At 40.1% G+C, this 16,667-nt stretch overlaps 1 protein-coding gene across 2 annotated transcripts in view; it reads right to left on the reverse strand.

Annotated features, from left to right (window-relative positions):
* Positions 1–16,667, reverse strand: part of SEH1L (SEH1 like nucleoporin) — a 68,694-nt gene that overhangs the window by 28,107 nt on the left and 23,920 nt on the right. For both annotated transcript variants that reach the window (XM_004389860.2, XM_004389861.2), the window contains exons 2-4: positions 9,400–9,450; positions 6,162–6,308; positions 5,757–5,968 (exon numbers count right to left, since the gene is read on the reverse strand). In XM_004389860.2, the coding sequence (XP_004389917.1) occupies positions 5,757–5,968; positions 6,162–6,308; positions 9,400–9,450 (410 nt within the window). The remainder of the gene's footprint in view (positions 1–5,756; positions 5,969–6,161; positions 6,309–9,399; positions 9,451–16,667) is intronic.

Here is a 16,667-nt window from a genome sequence, read left to right on the forward strand (position 1 = left end):
AAGTTCCCAAACTGGTTAAGAAAGAAGTAAAATTATCCTTATTCACAGATGATATGATCCTATACATAAAAGATCCTAAAGATTTCACAAGAAAGCTACTGGGACTAATAGAAGGATTCAACAAAGTGGCAGGATATAAGATCAACATATGAAAATCAGTTAGATTCCTCTACATCAACAAAGAGAACTTTGAAAAGGAAATCAGGAAAACAAGACTATTTACAATAGTGCCTGTCACAGATTCAGTTGTCCCCCAAGAATATCTGTCAACTTGAAGAGGCCATGATTCCCACTATTGTGTGACTGTTCACCACTTTGTCACCTGATGTGATTTTCCTATGTGTTGTAAATCCTATCTCTATGATGTTAATGAGGTGGGATTAGCGGTAGTTATGTTAATGAGGCAGGACTCAATCTACAAGATAAGGTTGTATCTTAAGCCAATCTCTTTTGAGATGTAAAAGAGAGAAGCAAGCAGAGAGACAAGGGGACCTCAAACCACCGAGAAACAAGAGACAGGAGAATAGTGCATCCTTTGGACCCCGGGTCCCTCTGCTGAGAAGCTCTTCAACTGGGGAAGACTGATGCCAAGGACCTTCCCCCAGAGCCAACAGAGACAGAAAGCCTTCCCCTGGAGCTGGTACCCTGAATTCAGACTTCTAGCCTCCCAGACTGTAAGATAATAAATTTCTCTTTGTTAAAGGCATCCACTTGTGGTATTTCTGTTATAGCAGCACTAGATAACTAAGACAGCCCCCTAAAATATAAAATACTTAGGAATAAATCTAACCAGGGATGGAAAAGACCTATACAAAGAAAATTACAAAATACGACTGCAAGAAACCAAAAGACACCACGTAAGTGGAAAAACATACCATGCTCTTAGATAGGAAGACTTGACATTGTGAAAATGTCAATACTACCCAAAGCAATATATAGATAAAATGCAATCCCAATCCAAATCCCAACGGCATTCTTCAATGAAGTAGAAAAACTAATCACTAGCTTTATACAGAAGAGAAAGAGTCCTCGGTTAAGTAAAGCTTTATTAAAGAACAAATTAGCAGGCCTCACACTACGTGATCTCAGAATCTACTATACAGCCATAGTAGTAAGACAGCCTAGCACAGATACAATTATAGACACACAGACCAATGGAACAAAATCGAGAACCTAGAAGTAAATCCAGCCACCTATGGACAGTTGATCTTCAACAAAGGACCAAAGTCTATTAAGTGGGGAAGAGGCAAGTCTCTTCAACAAACAGTGCTGGCAAAACTGGTTATCTATCTGTAGAAAAATGAAACAGGAGCCATACCTGACACTATACAAAAAAACTAACTCAAAATGGGTCGAAGACCTAATAATAAAATCTAAAAATATAAAAATCATGGAGGAAAAAAAACAGGGACAACACTAGGGCATAAATAGAATACCAAACATAAATAAAAGTGTACACACAGAAAAAGATGAACTAAATAAATGAGACCTCCTAAAAATTAAACACTTATGCTCAACAAACAACTTCTCCAAAAGACTAAAAAGAGAACCTACAGATTGGGGAAAAAATTTTGACTATGATATATCTGACAACATCTACTCTCTAAAATTTATAGAAAACTTCAACACCTCAACCAAAAAGAAGACAAACCTGTTAAAAAAAGGGGCAAAGGATATGAACAGACATTTCACCAAAGACGACATTCAGGCTGCTCACAAACATATGAAGAAATGCTCACGATCATTAGCAATTAGAGAGACGCAAATCAAATCTACAGTGAGATACCATCTTACCCTGACATTACTAGCACTAATCAAAAAATAAAAAAAAATAAAAAATGTTCGTGAGGCTGTGGGGAGACTGGAAGTCTTACACACTGCTGGTGGGGATGTAAAATGGTATAACCACTATGGAAAACAGTATGGCACTCCCTCGATAAACAAGAAATAGAAATACTATATGATCCAGCAATCCTACTCCTAAGTATATACCCTAAAGAAATAAGAGCCATGACACAAATATGCACACCTATGTTCACTGGAGCATTATTTACAATAGCAAAAAGATGAAAACAACCCAAGTGACCATCAACAGATGACTGGATTAACAAACTGTGTGATACACGCACACAATGGAATACTACACAACGATAAAGGAAAATATCAAATCCTTGAAACATCTCACAACATGGATGGATCTGGAAAACATTATGCCAAGTGAAAGCAATCAATCACAAAAGGATAAATATTGTATGAGACTGCTATTATAAAGTAATAACAAAAGGATCTCAAACAAAAATAAACATTCTTTGATGGTTACCAGGGATGGAAGAGGGAGGGAGGGAGGGAAAATTACCAAATAGATTGTTGTTATCAAGTGCCATCGAGTAGGTTCCGACTCACGGGACCCTATATACGACAGAAAGAAAGAGTGCCTGGTCCAGTGACATCCTCACATACGTTGTTATACTTCAGCTAAATGTTGCAGCTGCTGTGTCAATCGAACTCATTAAGGGTCTTCCTCTTTTTCACTGACCCTCTACTTTACCAAGCATTATGTACTTCTCCAGGGACTGGTCCCTCCTGGTAAGTATGTGAGACAAAGTCTCACCATCCTTGCTTCTAATGGGCATTCTGGCTGAACTTCTCCCAAGACAGATTTGTCCACTCTTCTGGCAGTCCATGGTAGATTCAATATTCTTTGCCAACACCATAGTTCAAAGGCATCAATTCTTCTTCAGTCTTCCTTATTCATTGTCCAGCTTTCAAATGCATATGAGGTGACTGAAAACACCACGGCTTTGGTCAGGCACACCTTAGTCCTTAAAGTGACATCTTTGCTTTTGAACACTTTAAAGAGGTCTTCCACAGCAGATTTGCCTAATGCAAGGCACCCTTTGATTTCTCAACTGCTGCTTCCATAGGTACTGATTGTAGATTGAAGTAAAATGAAATCCTTGACAACTTCAATCTTTTCTCCATTTATCATGATGTTGCTTACTGGTTCAGTTGTGAGGATTTCTGTCTTCTTTAGGTTGAGGTACAACCCATACTGAAGGCTGTGGTCTTTGATTTTCATCATTAAGTACTTCAAGTCCTCCTCACTTTCAGCAAGCAAAGTTGTGTCATCTGCATATCACAGGATGTTAATAAGTCTTCTTCCAACCTGATGACACATTCTTCTTCATTAGTCCAGCTTCTCAGACTATCTACTCAGCATACAGACTGAATAAGTATGATGAAAGTATACAACCCTGACGCACATCTTTCTTAACTTTAAACCACGCAGTATCCCCCTGTCCTGTTCAAATGACTGCTTCTTGGTCTAAGTACGGGTTCCTCACGAGCACAATCAAGTGTTCTGGAATTCTCATTCTTGGCAATGTTATACATAATTTGTTATGATCCATAGAGTCGAACGCCTTTCCACAGTCAGTAAAACACAGGTATGTATCCTTCTGGTATTCTCTGCTTTCAGCCACGATTTATCTGACATCAGCAATAATATTCCTTGTTCCAGTCCTCTTCTGAACAGGCTTGAACTTCTGGCAGTTCCCTGTCGATGTACTGCTGCAACCGTTTTTGAATGATCTTCAGCAAAATTTTACTTGCGTGTGATATTAATGATACTGTTCAATAATTTCTGCATTATTTGGGATCATCTTTCTTTGGAATGTGTACAAATATGGATCTCTTCCAATCGGTTGGCAGATAGCCGTCTTTGAAATTTCCAAAAAGATAGTAGACAAATGTTAATATTTATGAAGGGAAGGACAATACACAATATTGAGAAGTCAGCATAAGAACAAGGCAAGAGAGGACACTGTGACGAATGCGGGAATAAAGGGCAACTACGGTAACAAGAATCGACTCAACGACAACGGGTTTGGTTTCTTTATGGTAAGTACCGGAGCCCTGATGGCAGAGTAGTTAAGAGCTACAGCTGCTAACCAAAAGATCAGGAGTTTGAATACACCAGCTGCTCCTTGGAAACCCTACGGGACAGCTCTACTCTGTTCTATAGGGTTGCTATGAGTTGGAACTGACTGTACAGCAAAGGGTTTTTTTGGTTTTCTTTATGGTAACTACTATAGCATAGACAATCTTGCAACAATAGTATTAAAAAACAATAATTTATGAATGGATGCATAAATAGATATACCAAGAGGTGTGGGAGGGTGTCAGAGAGCACACCCACCAGGAGATACAGGTTCGGTGGTGGATACTTCTAAATACATAATTGTAGGTGCTCTTCATACGTTAATATAGATGATAAGCACACAAGGGGCACAGTCAGGGAAACCTCTTAGACATAACCAAACACCTCGCAGGATGAAGTTCCTAGGCTTGAAGGCAAAGGACCATAGACTTGGGACATCTACATCAACTGGACATAGTTCATAAAGACAGTGTTCTATATCCTACTTTGGTGAGTAGTGTCTGGGATCTTAAAAGCTTGGGAGCGGCCATCTAAGATACAACTGGTCTCTTCCAGTCCAGAGCAAAGGAGAGTGAAAAAAACCAAAGACTCAAGGGAGCAATTAATCCAAAGTACTAATGGATGACAGGAACCAGAGCCTACATGACCCCAAGACCGCAAGAACTAGATGGTGCCCAGATACCACCACCGACTGCTCTGACTGGGATCACAACAGAGGGTCCCTGACAGAGCAGGAGGAAAATGTAAAACAAAAAAAATCAAATTCTCGAAAAAGACCAGACTTATTGATCAGATAGAGGCTGGAGGAAGCCCCAAGACTATGGTCCTAACACACTCTTCTGACCTGGAAGTGAAGCCATTCCTGGAGACCACCTTCCAGCCAAACAATACACAAGTCCAGAAAACAATCAACTGCTTCTTAGAACAATCAATTATACTAAATCAAAAGGGCAGTATTTGCCCAAAAGCAAAGATGAGAAAGCAGGAAGGGGTAGAAAATTAGGACGAAAGGAAAGGAGAACCCAAGGCGGAAATGGTGAGAGTGCCAACACATTGTGGGGAATGAAGCCAAGGTCATGAAATACTTTAGGCATAAACTATAGAACGTGAAGCTAATTTAGTCTGTAAACTTTTACCTAATGCACACAAACACACACACAAAAAAAAAAACCCAGTATTAACAGCATTTGTTTTTAGAGGGTAATGAAACTTTCAACTTTCATTTAGTACCCTTACACAGATTATTTTAATTTCTTTACCAAGTGATTCATTATTTGTATAATTTTTTAAAAATAGTTCAATAAAAATCAACCATGGTACACTCATACAGTCACAATCTATACAGCAGTTAAACGAATGAGGCAGTTATATGTACTATTATATAGAAAAATGCTCACAAAGTATTTATAAATGGAAAAAAAAATTGCAGGGAGGGAAAATATGTATTTTGTATATGTGTTTGTTTTGTGTCTACCTTTATGTGTTACTACGTAGCTGGTTATATTTTCCTATGTCTGCACTTACAAATCCATTAAATACTTATTAGCATATGCATTAAAAATGCCCATAAGTTTCACACAAAAATATTTGCTATGGTTGGTTTCCTCTATGGCACGGAAATCGGAGGACAAGACACATGACAGTGTGGAGAAGGGAGAGATTTTACTCTCCATGATATATATTTATTTAAACAATAAACAAGAGTACTTGTTTAAAAAGAACATGTTTAAGAAACTAAACCATCAAATTCTTAGCTTAAAAATCACCCATTTGCTTTACTACAATTATATTATCAGAGGTTTGACATTTAGCTTACCTTGAAGGGTTCCAAGAAATACAACTACAGCTTAGCTTACATGAGATCTCATGCTGCAGAGACCACTGACTAAGATTCATAACATCTGGTGCCTCGTATATTCTTACTATACCATCGGCTGAACAGGTTGCTAACATAAGACCCATATGCTTGGGAGCAAATTTCACATCAGTAACTGATGTTCTGCTATCCACTAGAGTTGTCCTCTTAACCTGAAAAAATTAATTAACAATTTAAATGATATAAAAAAACACAAAATTATATTTAAAAAGTAGGATAAAAACATGGAAGAAAAAAATGGAAATGGCAAATAGAGTGGGGAGTGATCACATTTTACCAAGTACCTGAGGTGCACACCACCCCTGCCCCCACCCCAACCCCACAGAATATTAACAAATGTCTCACCCAGTGACTCTGTCCTCGAAGTTTATCATTTGATTCTCCTACGATTTCTTCCCATACAGCAGCTGTTCGGTCAAAAGAACAAGAAGCCAAAACCTGTCCAAATTCAGGATGGGCCCATGTCACACGCCACACAGATCCACTATGTGTCTGGGAATTTTTAAAAAAAGGACAGATACTCAATATCTAAATTTTTTAACATCTAGAAAATATTCTGTATTTAGAATTGCGGCCCCTCTGGAGTAAAATTCTTTTAACCTTTTACTAATAAAGAAAAATCAGCTGGATAAAGTTGACTTTAGGAGACTTTCTTCAGAATTTAGCCTGACCAAGCTTTTACACAGAGATTCTACCAGTGTACCATTTATTCACTATCAAATTTCTCTCTACAGGAAACATCCACCTAAAAAAATAAATGGAATTAATCAAAATTATTTGCTTCAAAAGCCTAAAAGTAAATACAGACTATAACAACAAACTGCGTACGTGACTGTACCAGATGTCTGACTAGAAGTGGACTATCCTAGGAAAAGAGACAATGAGGGAGCAAATGAAGAGAAGCCCAAATCCTTGTATTCTACTAAGAAAATAATTCAAGGTTCAGTTATCAATATCTTTACATATGAAAATTACCATATTACTATTCTTGAATTCTTCAAGTTGACAAAAAAGGAGAGAAAGGTCTTAAAGCATTTTTACGTCAAAAGAATTAGCTGCTAGGTGCTTTCTAGTAAAAATACTATATGATAACAAAGATCAACAATTATGTTCAGAAAACGTATTTCACACTTACGTATATTTAACTTTTTACAATCAACAAATGAGAACACTTTCTTAACCCAGTAACTTCTACATGGTAACAATGTCATCATCCGAAGATAAAGTTTGCACTCTTTACTTTTTATCCTCTGTTTTGCCCAGTCATTTTTGTTTCACCTTTTATTTATACAGGGCTATTAAGGAAAAAAGGAGCTCTGGCAGCACAATGGGTAAGCACTCAGCTGCTAACCAAAAGGTCAGTAGTCCAAACCCACCAGCAGCTCCACAGGAGAAAAGACCTGGAGCTGTCCTCCTGTAAAGATTACAGCCTGAGAAAACCTATGGTGCAGCTGTACTCTGTCATATAGGGTCACCATGACTCAATTAATTAAGTAAAAAATGCATTAAGACAGAGAGGTTTTAGAAAATGCTAGATTCTCAGTAAAGCGCAGTCTAAAGAATAAGGTTTACACTAAGATATTCGTCACAATAAAAAGGAAACCACTTAAATATTAATCAGTTAAATAACAGTATATTTATTCGATGTTTATAAAGAGACTTTACAAACATAGAGAGTACTTATGAATTATGTTGTTTTGCTGAAAAGCAAGAAATAGGGGTTTCCTTTTGGAGTGATAAAAATATTCTGGAACTAGATCAAGGAGGTAGTTGCACAACACTGTGAATGTACTAAGTGCCAGTGAACTGTTCACTTTAAAATGGCTAATTTTATGTTATCTGAATTTACCACAACAACAAAAAAATGGGTAAGTTTTGGTTAGATACCTCACCAATGAAGTTAACAGACTGGCAAATAAGCACATGGAAAGATAATAACACCATTAGTCATTAACAAAATGCAAATCAAAACCACACTGGAACACCAATTTACACCCACTGGGGGAAAAAAAAAAAACAAACCCCATTGCCGTCGAGTCGACTCCAACTCACAGCAACCCTACAGGACAGAGAACTGCCCCAAAGGGTTTCCAAGGAGTGGCTGGTGGATTCAAACTACCGACCTTTTGGTTAGCAGGTGAGTTCTTAACCACCGTGCCTCCAGGGCTCCACTAGAATGGCTATAATCAAAAAGACAGATAATACCAGGTATATGTGAAGATGAAGAGAAACTGGAATCCTCATATATTGCTGGGGGTGGGGAGGATGGATATAAAATGGTACAGCCACTTTGGAAAAGAGTTTGACAGTTCCTTAAAAAGTTAAACATACACAACTTAGCAATTCCACTCTTAGGTACCTACCCAAGAAAAATGAAAACAAATGTCCACACAAAGTTACTTGTATGGAATGTTCACAGTAGCATTATTCATAATAGTCAAAAACTAGGAACAATTCAAATGTCCATCAACTGATAAATGGATAAACAAAATGTGGCTTATCTATACAACACACTACTACCCTAGCATTTACAGAGAAAGAAGCTACTTAGACTTGCAACAACACAGATAAACCTCAAAAACAAGCCAAGCAGACACAGACGACTAAACACGATAGGATTCCATTTACATGAAATTTCTAGAAAAGACAAAACCATAGAAACAGAAGGCATATTAGTTGTTGCCTGGGACTTGGGGTGGGAATGGGGACTGATTGCAAATCAGCAATCTAATCTAATCTAATCTAAAAAATTAGGTTGATGGAAGTGTTCCAAAACTGGACTGTGGTGATGGTTTGCACAACTGTATAAATGTACTAAAACTCACTGAGCCATACACTTGAAATTCATCACTTGTAAGGTATGCAAAATTCTACCAGAATAAAGCTGTTAAAAAGAAAGCGGGGGGTGGGGGGCAGGATATACAATGCTTAGGGAACGCTGAGCTTCTGTTAAGGGTGATGGAAAAATTCGGGAATGGTTAATGGTAAATGGTCAAACAACAAGATGAACATAACTGATGTTACTGAACTGCACACGGGAAGAATGCCGAAATGGCAAATGTTTTGCTACCTACGTACCTACCACAATAAAAATAAAACTATGTATGAAAGATCACAGGAGACCCCGGGTAGTGCAAATGGTTAATTAATAGCATTCAGCTGCTAACCAAAAGGTTGGAAGTTCAAGCCCACCCAGAGGTGCCTCAGAAGAAAGTCCTGGTGATCTTCCAAAAAATTAGCCATTGACGCTATTGAGCACAGTTCTACTCTGACATACATGGGGTCACTATGAGTCAGAATTAACTGCAACTAGAAAAAAATGAAAGATCACAACTTAAAAATACATAAAGGAAAGAAATATGCTGAAATGCTAAGAACAGAATGTTGTGGGACTACAGATTTTCTTACTCTCAAATTTTTTGAAATGCATTTATGCTCCTTTAATAGTGAAAATGTGTAATACTGTTTTAGGAAAAAATCATAAATTTTATAATTCAGAGTTGAACGGCAAGTCATTGATAACCACCAAATAAACGGTAAACATTTCAATTTTTTTTAAATCACTGTAAAAATAAATACTAACCTTCCAGCTAGCAGTACAATGCCAATCCCCATTTTCACTTTTATCCCAGACCTATAAGAAAATAAAAGGCAGATGTTTACATGAAGAATTCCTACAAATTAATACAAAAAACCATAAGACTAAAAATAGGCAAAGGATATTAAATGTATTTTCCTTATCTTGATCGACTGGAGGCATCTCTGCTGCAAATGGTCCCAGGTGGGGCTTCCCATCATTAAATTCCTCCCAACTGGGACCAACAGGACAAACTTGTTTAGGCCTCTTTAATGTTAGGGGACCAGCAAGGGTTTTGGTCCACCCAACCTCCTGTAGTGCTACATTAGAACCTCCATCTTAACTCCATCAATGTCCATTTCTTAGTAACCATCTAAAAACTTCATTCCAGTCATGGGGGGAACAGGGGGAGGAATAAGGGAACTAAGTCTCTTTTTCTCCCTTTCTTTTTCATTTTCCTGGTACGGTGTGATGGACTGCTTTGATATGGTCTTTCTTGCCATGGTCTTGTATCTCCCACCCAAGTGATGGGTAGGACTACACAAGTAAGGTTAACTGTGGTCCACCAAGGGGACTGGATAGCTTGCAAATAATACAACTAAAGCTCATGGCACCCTGTGGGGATGGGACCGTGCAAATAAGGTCTATGGAACCTTAACAAAGGTCAGTTTTTGCCATCCCATTAGGCTTAAAATGAGCCATCCCAGAGGCGGGAAGGGAGACTCACACCACCACCAAGAAAGAAGAGCCAGGAGTGAAGCACATCTTTTGGACCCAAGATCCCTGTGCTGAGAAGCTCCTGGAACCAGGAGACCAAGACAGAGAGCTGTAACACTGAAGACTGCGAGAAGCAGTGGAGGAGCAGTGGCAGAGAAACAGCAGCAGCAGAACTGGGAGGACAGCTGGAGATGGGAGCAGCAGGCTGGAAGCCTAAAGTACAATAAAGCTGAGTGCCTGCGGGCAGGAGACTTGCTGGTGGAGTAGGGTGCCTCCGGGCACTTGGTGGAGCTAGGTTTGCCAACCCAAGGAGGGCCTTCAGGCAGAGGCTTACTGGTGGAGTGGCTTCCTTCGGACAGTTACTGGCAGACCTAAAAGAGCTTTGTAACACTTGCCCAAGCAGGGCAGAGGCCGAGGGCCCGAGAGAGGCGTGCCTGCAGGAACAGCTGAGAAGAGGTTGTCCTGATGGAAAAACCGTATCCTGAGTGTTCCTGAACCTGAATTGTAACCTGTTACACTTCCCTAATAAAAACTCCATAATTGTGAGTATTGTTTGTGAGTTCTGTGTAGCCACTGCAATGAATTATCGAACTCAGCAGTGCCACGGGAGGTATGGTTGGTGTCAGAAGTGGTAAAGATGTCAGAAAAAGGAGGTATGTCTGACCTCCGCCTCATAGAAATCAGCCTTGGGCTATCGATCTTGATTCCTTCCTTCTTGTGAAGTTAGAGAAACTCAGACACCTCCGCCACGCCATTTTTACACCTGGTAGTAGCCCTTATTGACTCTGCATTGTAAGATCCATGAGGGGAAGCTGTGCCAACAGATCCAACAAAGCTTCTCAGACTGTTGCTCAGTTTTGCAATAGTAAATTTATGTGGGTTGCCCATACAGAAGAGGCCCCTTTGATCACTGTATTTACCACGACTTGTGTAACGGGCCCTGTCTAGGGAGCCCTGGTGGCACAGTGATTAAAGCGCTCCGCTGCGAACCGAAACTTCGGCAATTCAAACTCACCAGCTGCTCCACTTGAGAAAGATGTGGCAGTCTGCTTCCATAAAGATTACAGGCTTGGAAACCCTATAGGGCAGTTCTATTTTGTCCATGGAATCACTATGAGTCGGCATCAACTCAAAAGCAATGGACTTTTTTTGTTGTTTTTTTTTTTTTGCTGTATGGGGCATACTCAACAGATAGATATTCTGACTCCCATAAAGCCAACCTGGCATGGCTTGCATAAGCAGTACATCAGCTGATTCTTCTGGAGTGTTCTGTTTGGTATTTACAGGGGGAAAGGAGCAGTCTCCCTTCAGAGCAAACAAATTTCACTTTGGATTTTATCCAGTCCACCAGGCTGGCTGTCTCCTCCAAGAAAACCTGCCATGTAACTTGATCTTGTATCGCCAATCGTGACTGTTTCACAGTGAGCTGTGGATCTTGCACGAACCCAAACATACTCTTCCATTCTGCACCATTCAAAACTAAAAATTTTCCCTAAATTAGTCACTCTCACAATCCATTTTAGTAATGGTTCCTCAGGAAGCTGAAGGTATTGATCTACAAATTAAAACAACTCCTTTACACTATACCCCTGGTTTCAATAGTTTCTTGGTTTTGTCCATCCCCCTCCCAAACTACCTTCTTGGTGACCAACGGTCGCATGGGTACTGTCATGGATTGAATTGTGTCCCCCAAAAATATTTGCAAGTTGCCTAGGCCATGATTCCCAGTACTGTGTGGCTGTCCACCATTTTTTTCATCTGATATGATCTTCCTGTGTGTTATAAATCCTATCTCTATAACGTTAATGAAGTGGGATTAGCGGCAGTCACGTTAACGAGGTAGGACTCAATCTACAAGATTAGGTTGTGCCTTATGCCAATCTCTTTTGAGATAGAAAAGAGAGAAGCAAGTAGAGAGACAGGGGAACCTCATACCACCAAGAAACAAAGGCCAGGAGAATAGCGCGTCCTTTGGACTCAGGATCCCTGTACTGAGAAGCACCTAGAGCAGGGGAAGACTGACGACAAGGACCTTCCCCCAGAACCGACAGAGAAAGCCTTACCCTGGAGCTGGCAGCCTTAACTCAGAATTCTAGCCTCCTAGACTGTGAAAGAATAAAGTCTTTGTTAAAGGCATCCACTCGTGATATTTCTGTTACAGCAGCACTAGATGACTAAGACAGGTACCTCTTGTCATTTCAACACGATTTTCCCTTTCCGGACTGGCCCTAGACTAGCAATCGTAACTCTGACCAGATTGGATCTGGATTTGGTTTGGTGTCACAATTTGCCCCTACATTTTCTTTCCCTGCATTGTAACTATTACCAATACCAGCAACGAAGGAATTGTGTATCTTGCTCTTTCCTTATTACTGTTCATTTCTTTATTCCCCCAACAAGCCAGTTCCTCAGAAACTGGATCCACCACTTATTTATCATGAATAGCTTTTGCCTTTGGCAACTGATTGCAACATAACAGCTGTTTCACACCATGGATGTTCTTTCTCCCATTCAGAAGCCAAAGATTTCTCATCCTCCTCCTGTTTATCCCTTTTCCAAAACCATATATTTCAATAAGGCTAGACTGGTGCAGCAAACCCCACCATTCTAAACACTAACTAAACGTATTATTTCATTAATAAAAAACAGCACAAAGCTGGTTCCTATGAGGCAGAGGTTAAACATGACCCATATTTCCAACTTCTCCAAGCTGCTGTACCACTCCCTCATCTGACATGAACTCCCCACCCCCACCCCACACCAGCTCTCCTCTCTCTGTTGGGCTAGATAATTTACTGCAACGTCTCACAGAACTCACAAACTGTACTTACAGTTATATGGTTTATTAGGGAAGTTAACAGGCTACAACTTGGGATCAGGATCAACCTGGAAGTAGTAACAGGAACAGCATCATTTCAGAAGCAATAGGCTACAACTCAGGATCAGTGTCAGGAAGCACAGCAAGTATTACAACGAAATGTGAAAATACAAGAGTTACAAAACCAAAAGGGAAGACTCCCCCAAAGTGAAGAGCACATTCTTTCCCTCAGTGTAGGGCAGCTCTCTCAGCTCTCTCCACTGTGCACGCCCCTCAGAACAGGCCTCCTCATGGTCACGTGAGCCCCTCTCAGCTGTGTCTGCCACTGGGCTCTCTCTCTGGCCTCTGGCAGTCTTTAGTGTTACAACTCTTCACCTATATTACAGTACTTTAAAAGCGCTACACTAGCAAGCCTTCTGCTTGAAGGTGCTCAGCTCTCTCTCTCTGCATCTCTCTTCTATTTTCTCCTTGCCTCTGATCATTTCTAAAGGGTTGACTCTTTATACAAACGGATATATCGTATTGGGTGAAATTTCAAGCCACTATTTGCATAAAATAGTTACCATTTCTGCAACTAAAAAACAGTATTTATAATGAATAAATTATATATGACAACTACACATGTGGACCCCACCAGATGTAATACACAGGAATCAAATCGAGCACACCTGAGAAAAGAAACAACGAAGGAGCGTAATATCATCAGTTAGAATAAGGCCAGGGGGAGGCGGCGCCAAGATGGCAGAGTACTCTCAGAAGCTTCCAGTGGACCCTCTTACAACAAAGACCCTAAAAAACAAGTGAATTGATTATCTGTGGCAATCTGAGAGCCCTGAACATCAAAGGCAGAGATGAAGAACCGGAATGAGTGGCCGGCGGAGGGAGAGACAGTTCGGAAGCAGCGAGGAGTTACCAGACCTGACCTGGGGAGAGCCTGACACCTTCAGGCCTCAGAAGCTCTGGAGTGAGTGGTGAGGCAGGCAAGCAGCAGTGCTCGGAGGCGTGTTATCAGCACTGGGAGAGACCCAGCGCCAGAGTCTAGACGGCCACCCAAAACCAGTGAGAAGCAGCCCTCAATCCGGCAAAAGATAAATAATTGCGTACAGCCTACCATACGGATCAAAAACAACCCTCTTAGGGAAAAGCCTCTCTCCCATTTACTACCCACTCCCTGCTCTGCACTAGGTCTCAGACTGGGCTTAAGCAATTGCTGAGTCCCCTAGGCCAGAAGCAGGATCCATCACATGCCCAGAACAATTCTCCCCGCCTTGGAGAATGAACAAATTAACAGAGTTAAAAACAAACTGCCAGCTCCCCTAAGCCAGGAACCCAGGGTAGGCACAGCTCCTTTGCCTAGCACAGGCATAAGGGATTCACAGACTTTGAGTACCTTTCTCCCTGCGTAGACTTCCCTGGGCCCATCTCAACAGCGTAGGCCCTCATTACCACAGTACAACGGGGTATATACTAGAACCCCAACTTCAACTGCTTCAGCTGTGAAGGGGCAGGTTCTTGACATGTGATACTGCTCTGCCCATTAAACAGGGTCTTCACCTACCCACGTCAGCGGCCTGAGAACTGGTGGCTCCACTCACGCCACCTAGCCACCTGCGATAGGGGCCCATGAATAAGAGGTGCCCCCAAGTCCTTATAGCCAACACCATTAGGTGCTCATAGTCCGACTACAAAACCCACCCATCTACGTACTCTAGGGAACAGGGACATGCCTTCCTCCTGGACACTCGGGGGCAGCCGTAAGCTGCCTGCCTTGCTCAGGGTGTCTCCCCCTACTGCAGCCAGATGCCTGTGCCTACGCCAATCACCCATGCCTGTCTAGGACTGTGAGAGCCTACACTACACAGTTGGTGGCCATCTACCTGGGCACCTGAGCTGAATCCATACAGAAGGAATGGAGATGTAACCACCTGGTGACAGGACATTAGAGCTTCAAAGGTGCCAAAAATAAAACTAGCTTATACGAGCAGCCTATTTGGGCATATCAAAACAAAACAAGAAACTAGGACACACTAAGCAAACATAAAATAAATAAATATAATAACTTACTGATGACTCGGAGACATCAATAACAAATCACATAAAGAGGCAATCCATCATGGCTTCAACAAGCTCCCAAAAGAAAGAATCTAGAAATTTTCTGGAAGAGGAAAATTTCTTGGAAATACCAGAGGCAGAATACAAAAGATTAATATACAGAAGTCTTCAACAAATTAGGAAGAAAATTGAGTAAAATCCAGAACACGCAGCAGATGAAATTAAAAACACTAGAGAAGAGCATAATGACAAATTTAACAGGCTGCAAGAATCCATAGAAAGACAGCAATCAGAAATCCAGAAGATTAACAATAAAATTTCACAATTAGACAACTCAATAGAAAGTCACAGGAGCAGAATTGAGGCAACGAAAATCGGAATTAGTGAAACTGAAGATAAAGCACTTGACGCCAACTTATTTGAGGAAAAATCTGATAAAAGGATTAAAAAAAAAACTCTAAGAATTTTGTAGAACTCTATTACGAGAAATAATCTACAAGTGATTGGAGTGCCAGAGGGCGGATAACAGAAAACACAGAGAGAATTGTTGAAGATTTGTTGGTAGAAAACATTCCTGATACCGTGAAAGATGACAAGATATCCATCCAAGATGCTAACTGAACACCACATACGGAAAAACCCAAAAAAAAAGACATGAAGATATAATCAAACTTGCTAAAACCAAAAATAAAAAAAGAATTTTCAGAGCGACAAGAAATAAATAAAAAGTCATCTACAAGGAAGAGTCAATAAGAATAAGCTCGGACTACTCAGCAGAAACCATGCAGGCAAGGCAACGGGATGACATATATAAAACCCTGAAAAAAAAAAAACGGCCAGCCAAGAATTAACATATCCAATAAAACTTTCTCTTAAATATGATGGCGAAATTACAGCATTTCCAGATAAACGGAAATTTAGGAAATTTGCAAAAACGAAGCCAAAATTAGAAGAAATACTAAAGGGAGTCCTCAACTTAGAAAATCAATAACATCAGGTAACAACGCAAGAGTAGAACACGGGACAGAGCAACCAGATATCAACCAAGATAGGGAACTCACAAAAATAAATCAAATCTAAAAGATTGAAAATAGGAAAACAGATGTCAGTACGTAAAGGATGACAACATTAAAACAAAAAAGAGAAACTTAAAAAATGTAGACATAGATTTTCCATACAGAGAGGAAGTCAAGTCAATATAAAGAAAACACTGGTATAAACTTAGAAAAATAGGAGTAAACATTAAGGTAACCACAAAAGAAGCTAACAAGCCTACAAGTCAAAATAAAAAAACTAGAAAAACATAAAGACTCAGCAAACACAAAATCAACAATAAAAATGTTGAAAACAAAATACATAACGAAAAACGACTCAGCACAGAAAATTAAGTGGAAGAAACAGTGAACAGACAAAAAGACATCAAAATGACAGCACTAAACTCATACCTATCAATAATTACGCTGAACGTAAATGGAATAAATGAACCAATAAAGAGACGGAGAGTGGCAGATTGGATTAAAAAAACACAATCCGTCTATATGCTGCCTACAAGAGACACACCTTAAAGACACAAACTAAAATTTAAAGGATGGAAAAAAATATATCAAGCAACAACACTCAAAAAAGAGCACGAGTGCCAATATTAATCTCTGACAAAACAGACTTTAAAGTAAAACCACCACAAAGG

Source organism: Trichechus manatus, unplaced genomic scaffold (genome assembly GCF_000243295.1).
Source record: "Trichechus manatus latirostris isolate Lorelei unplaced genomic scaffold, TriManLat1.0 scaffold00262, whole genome shotgun sequence".
Lineage (NCBI taxonomy): Eukaryota > Metazoa > Chordata > Mammalia > Sirenia > Trichechidae > Trichechus > Trichechus manatus.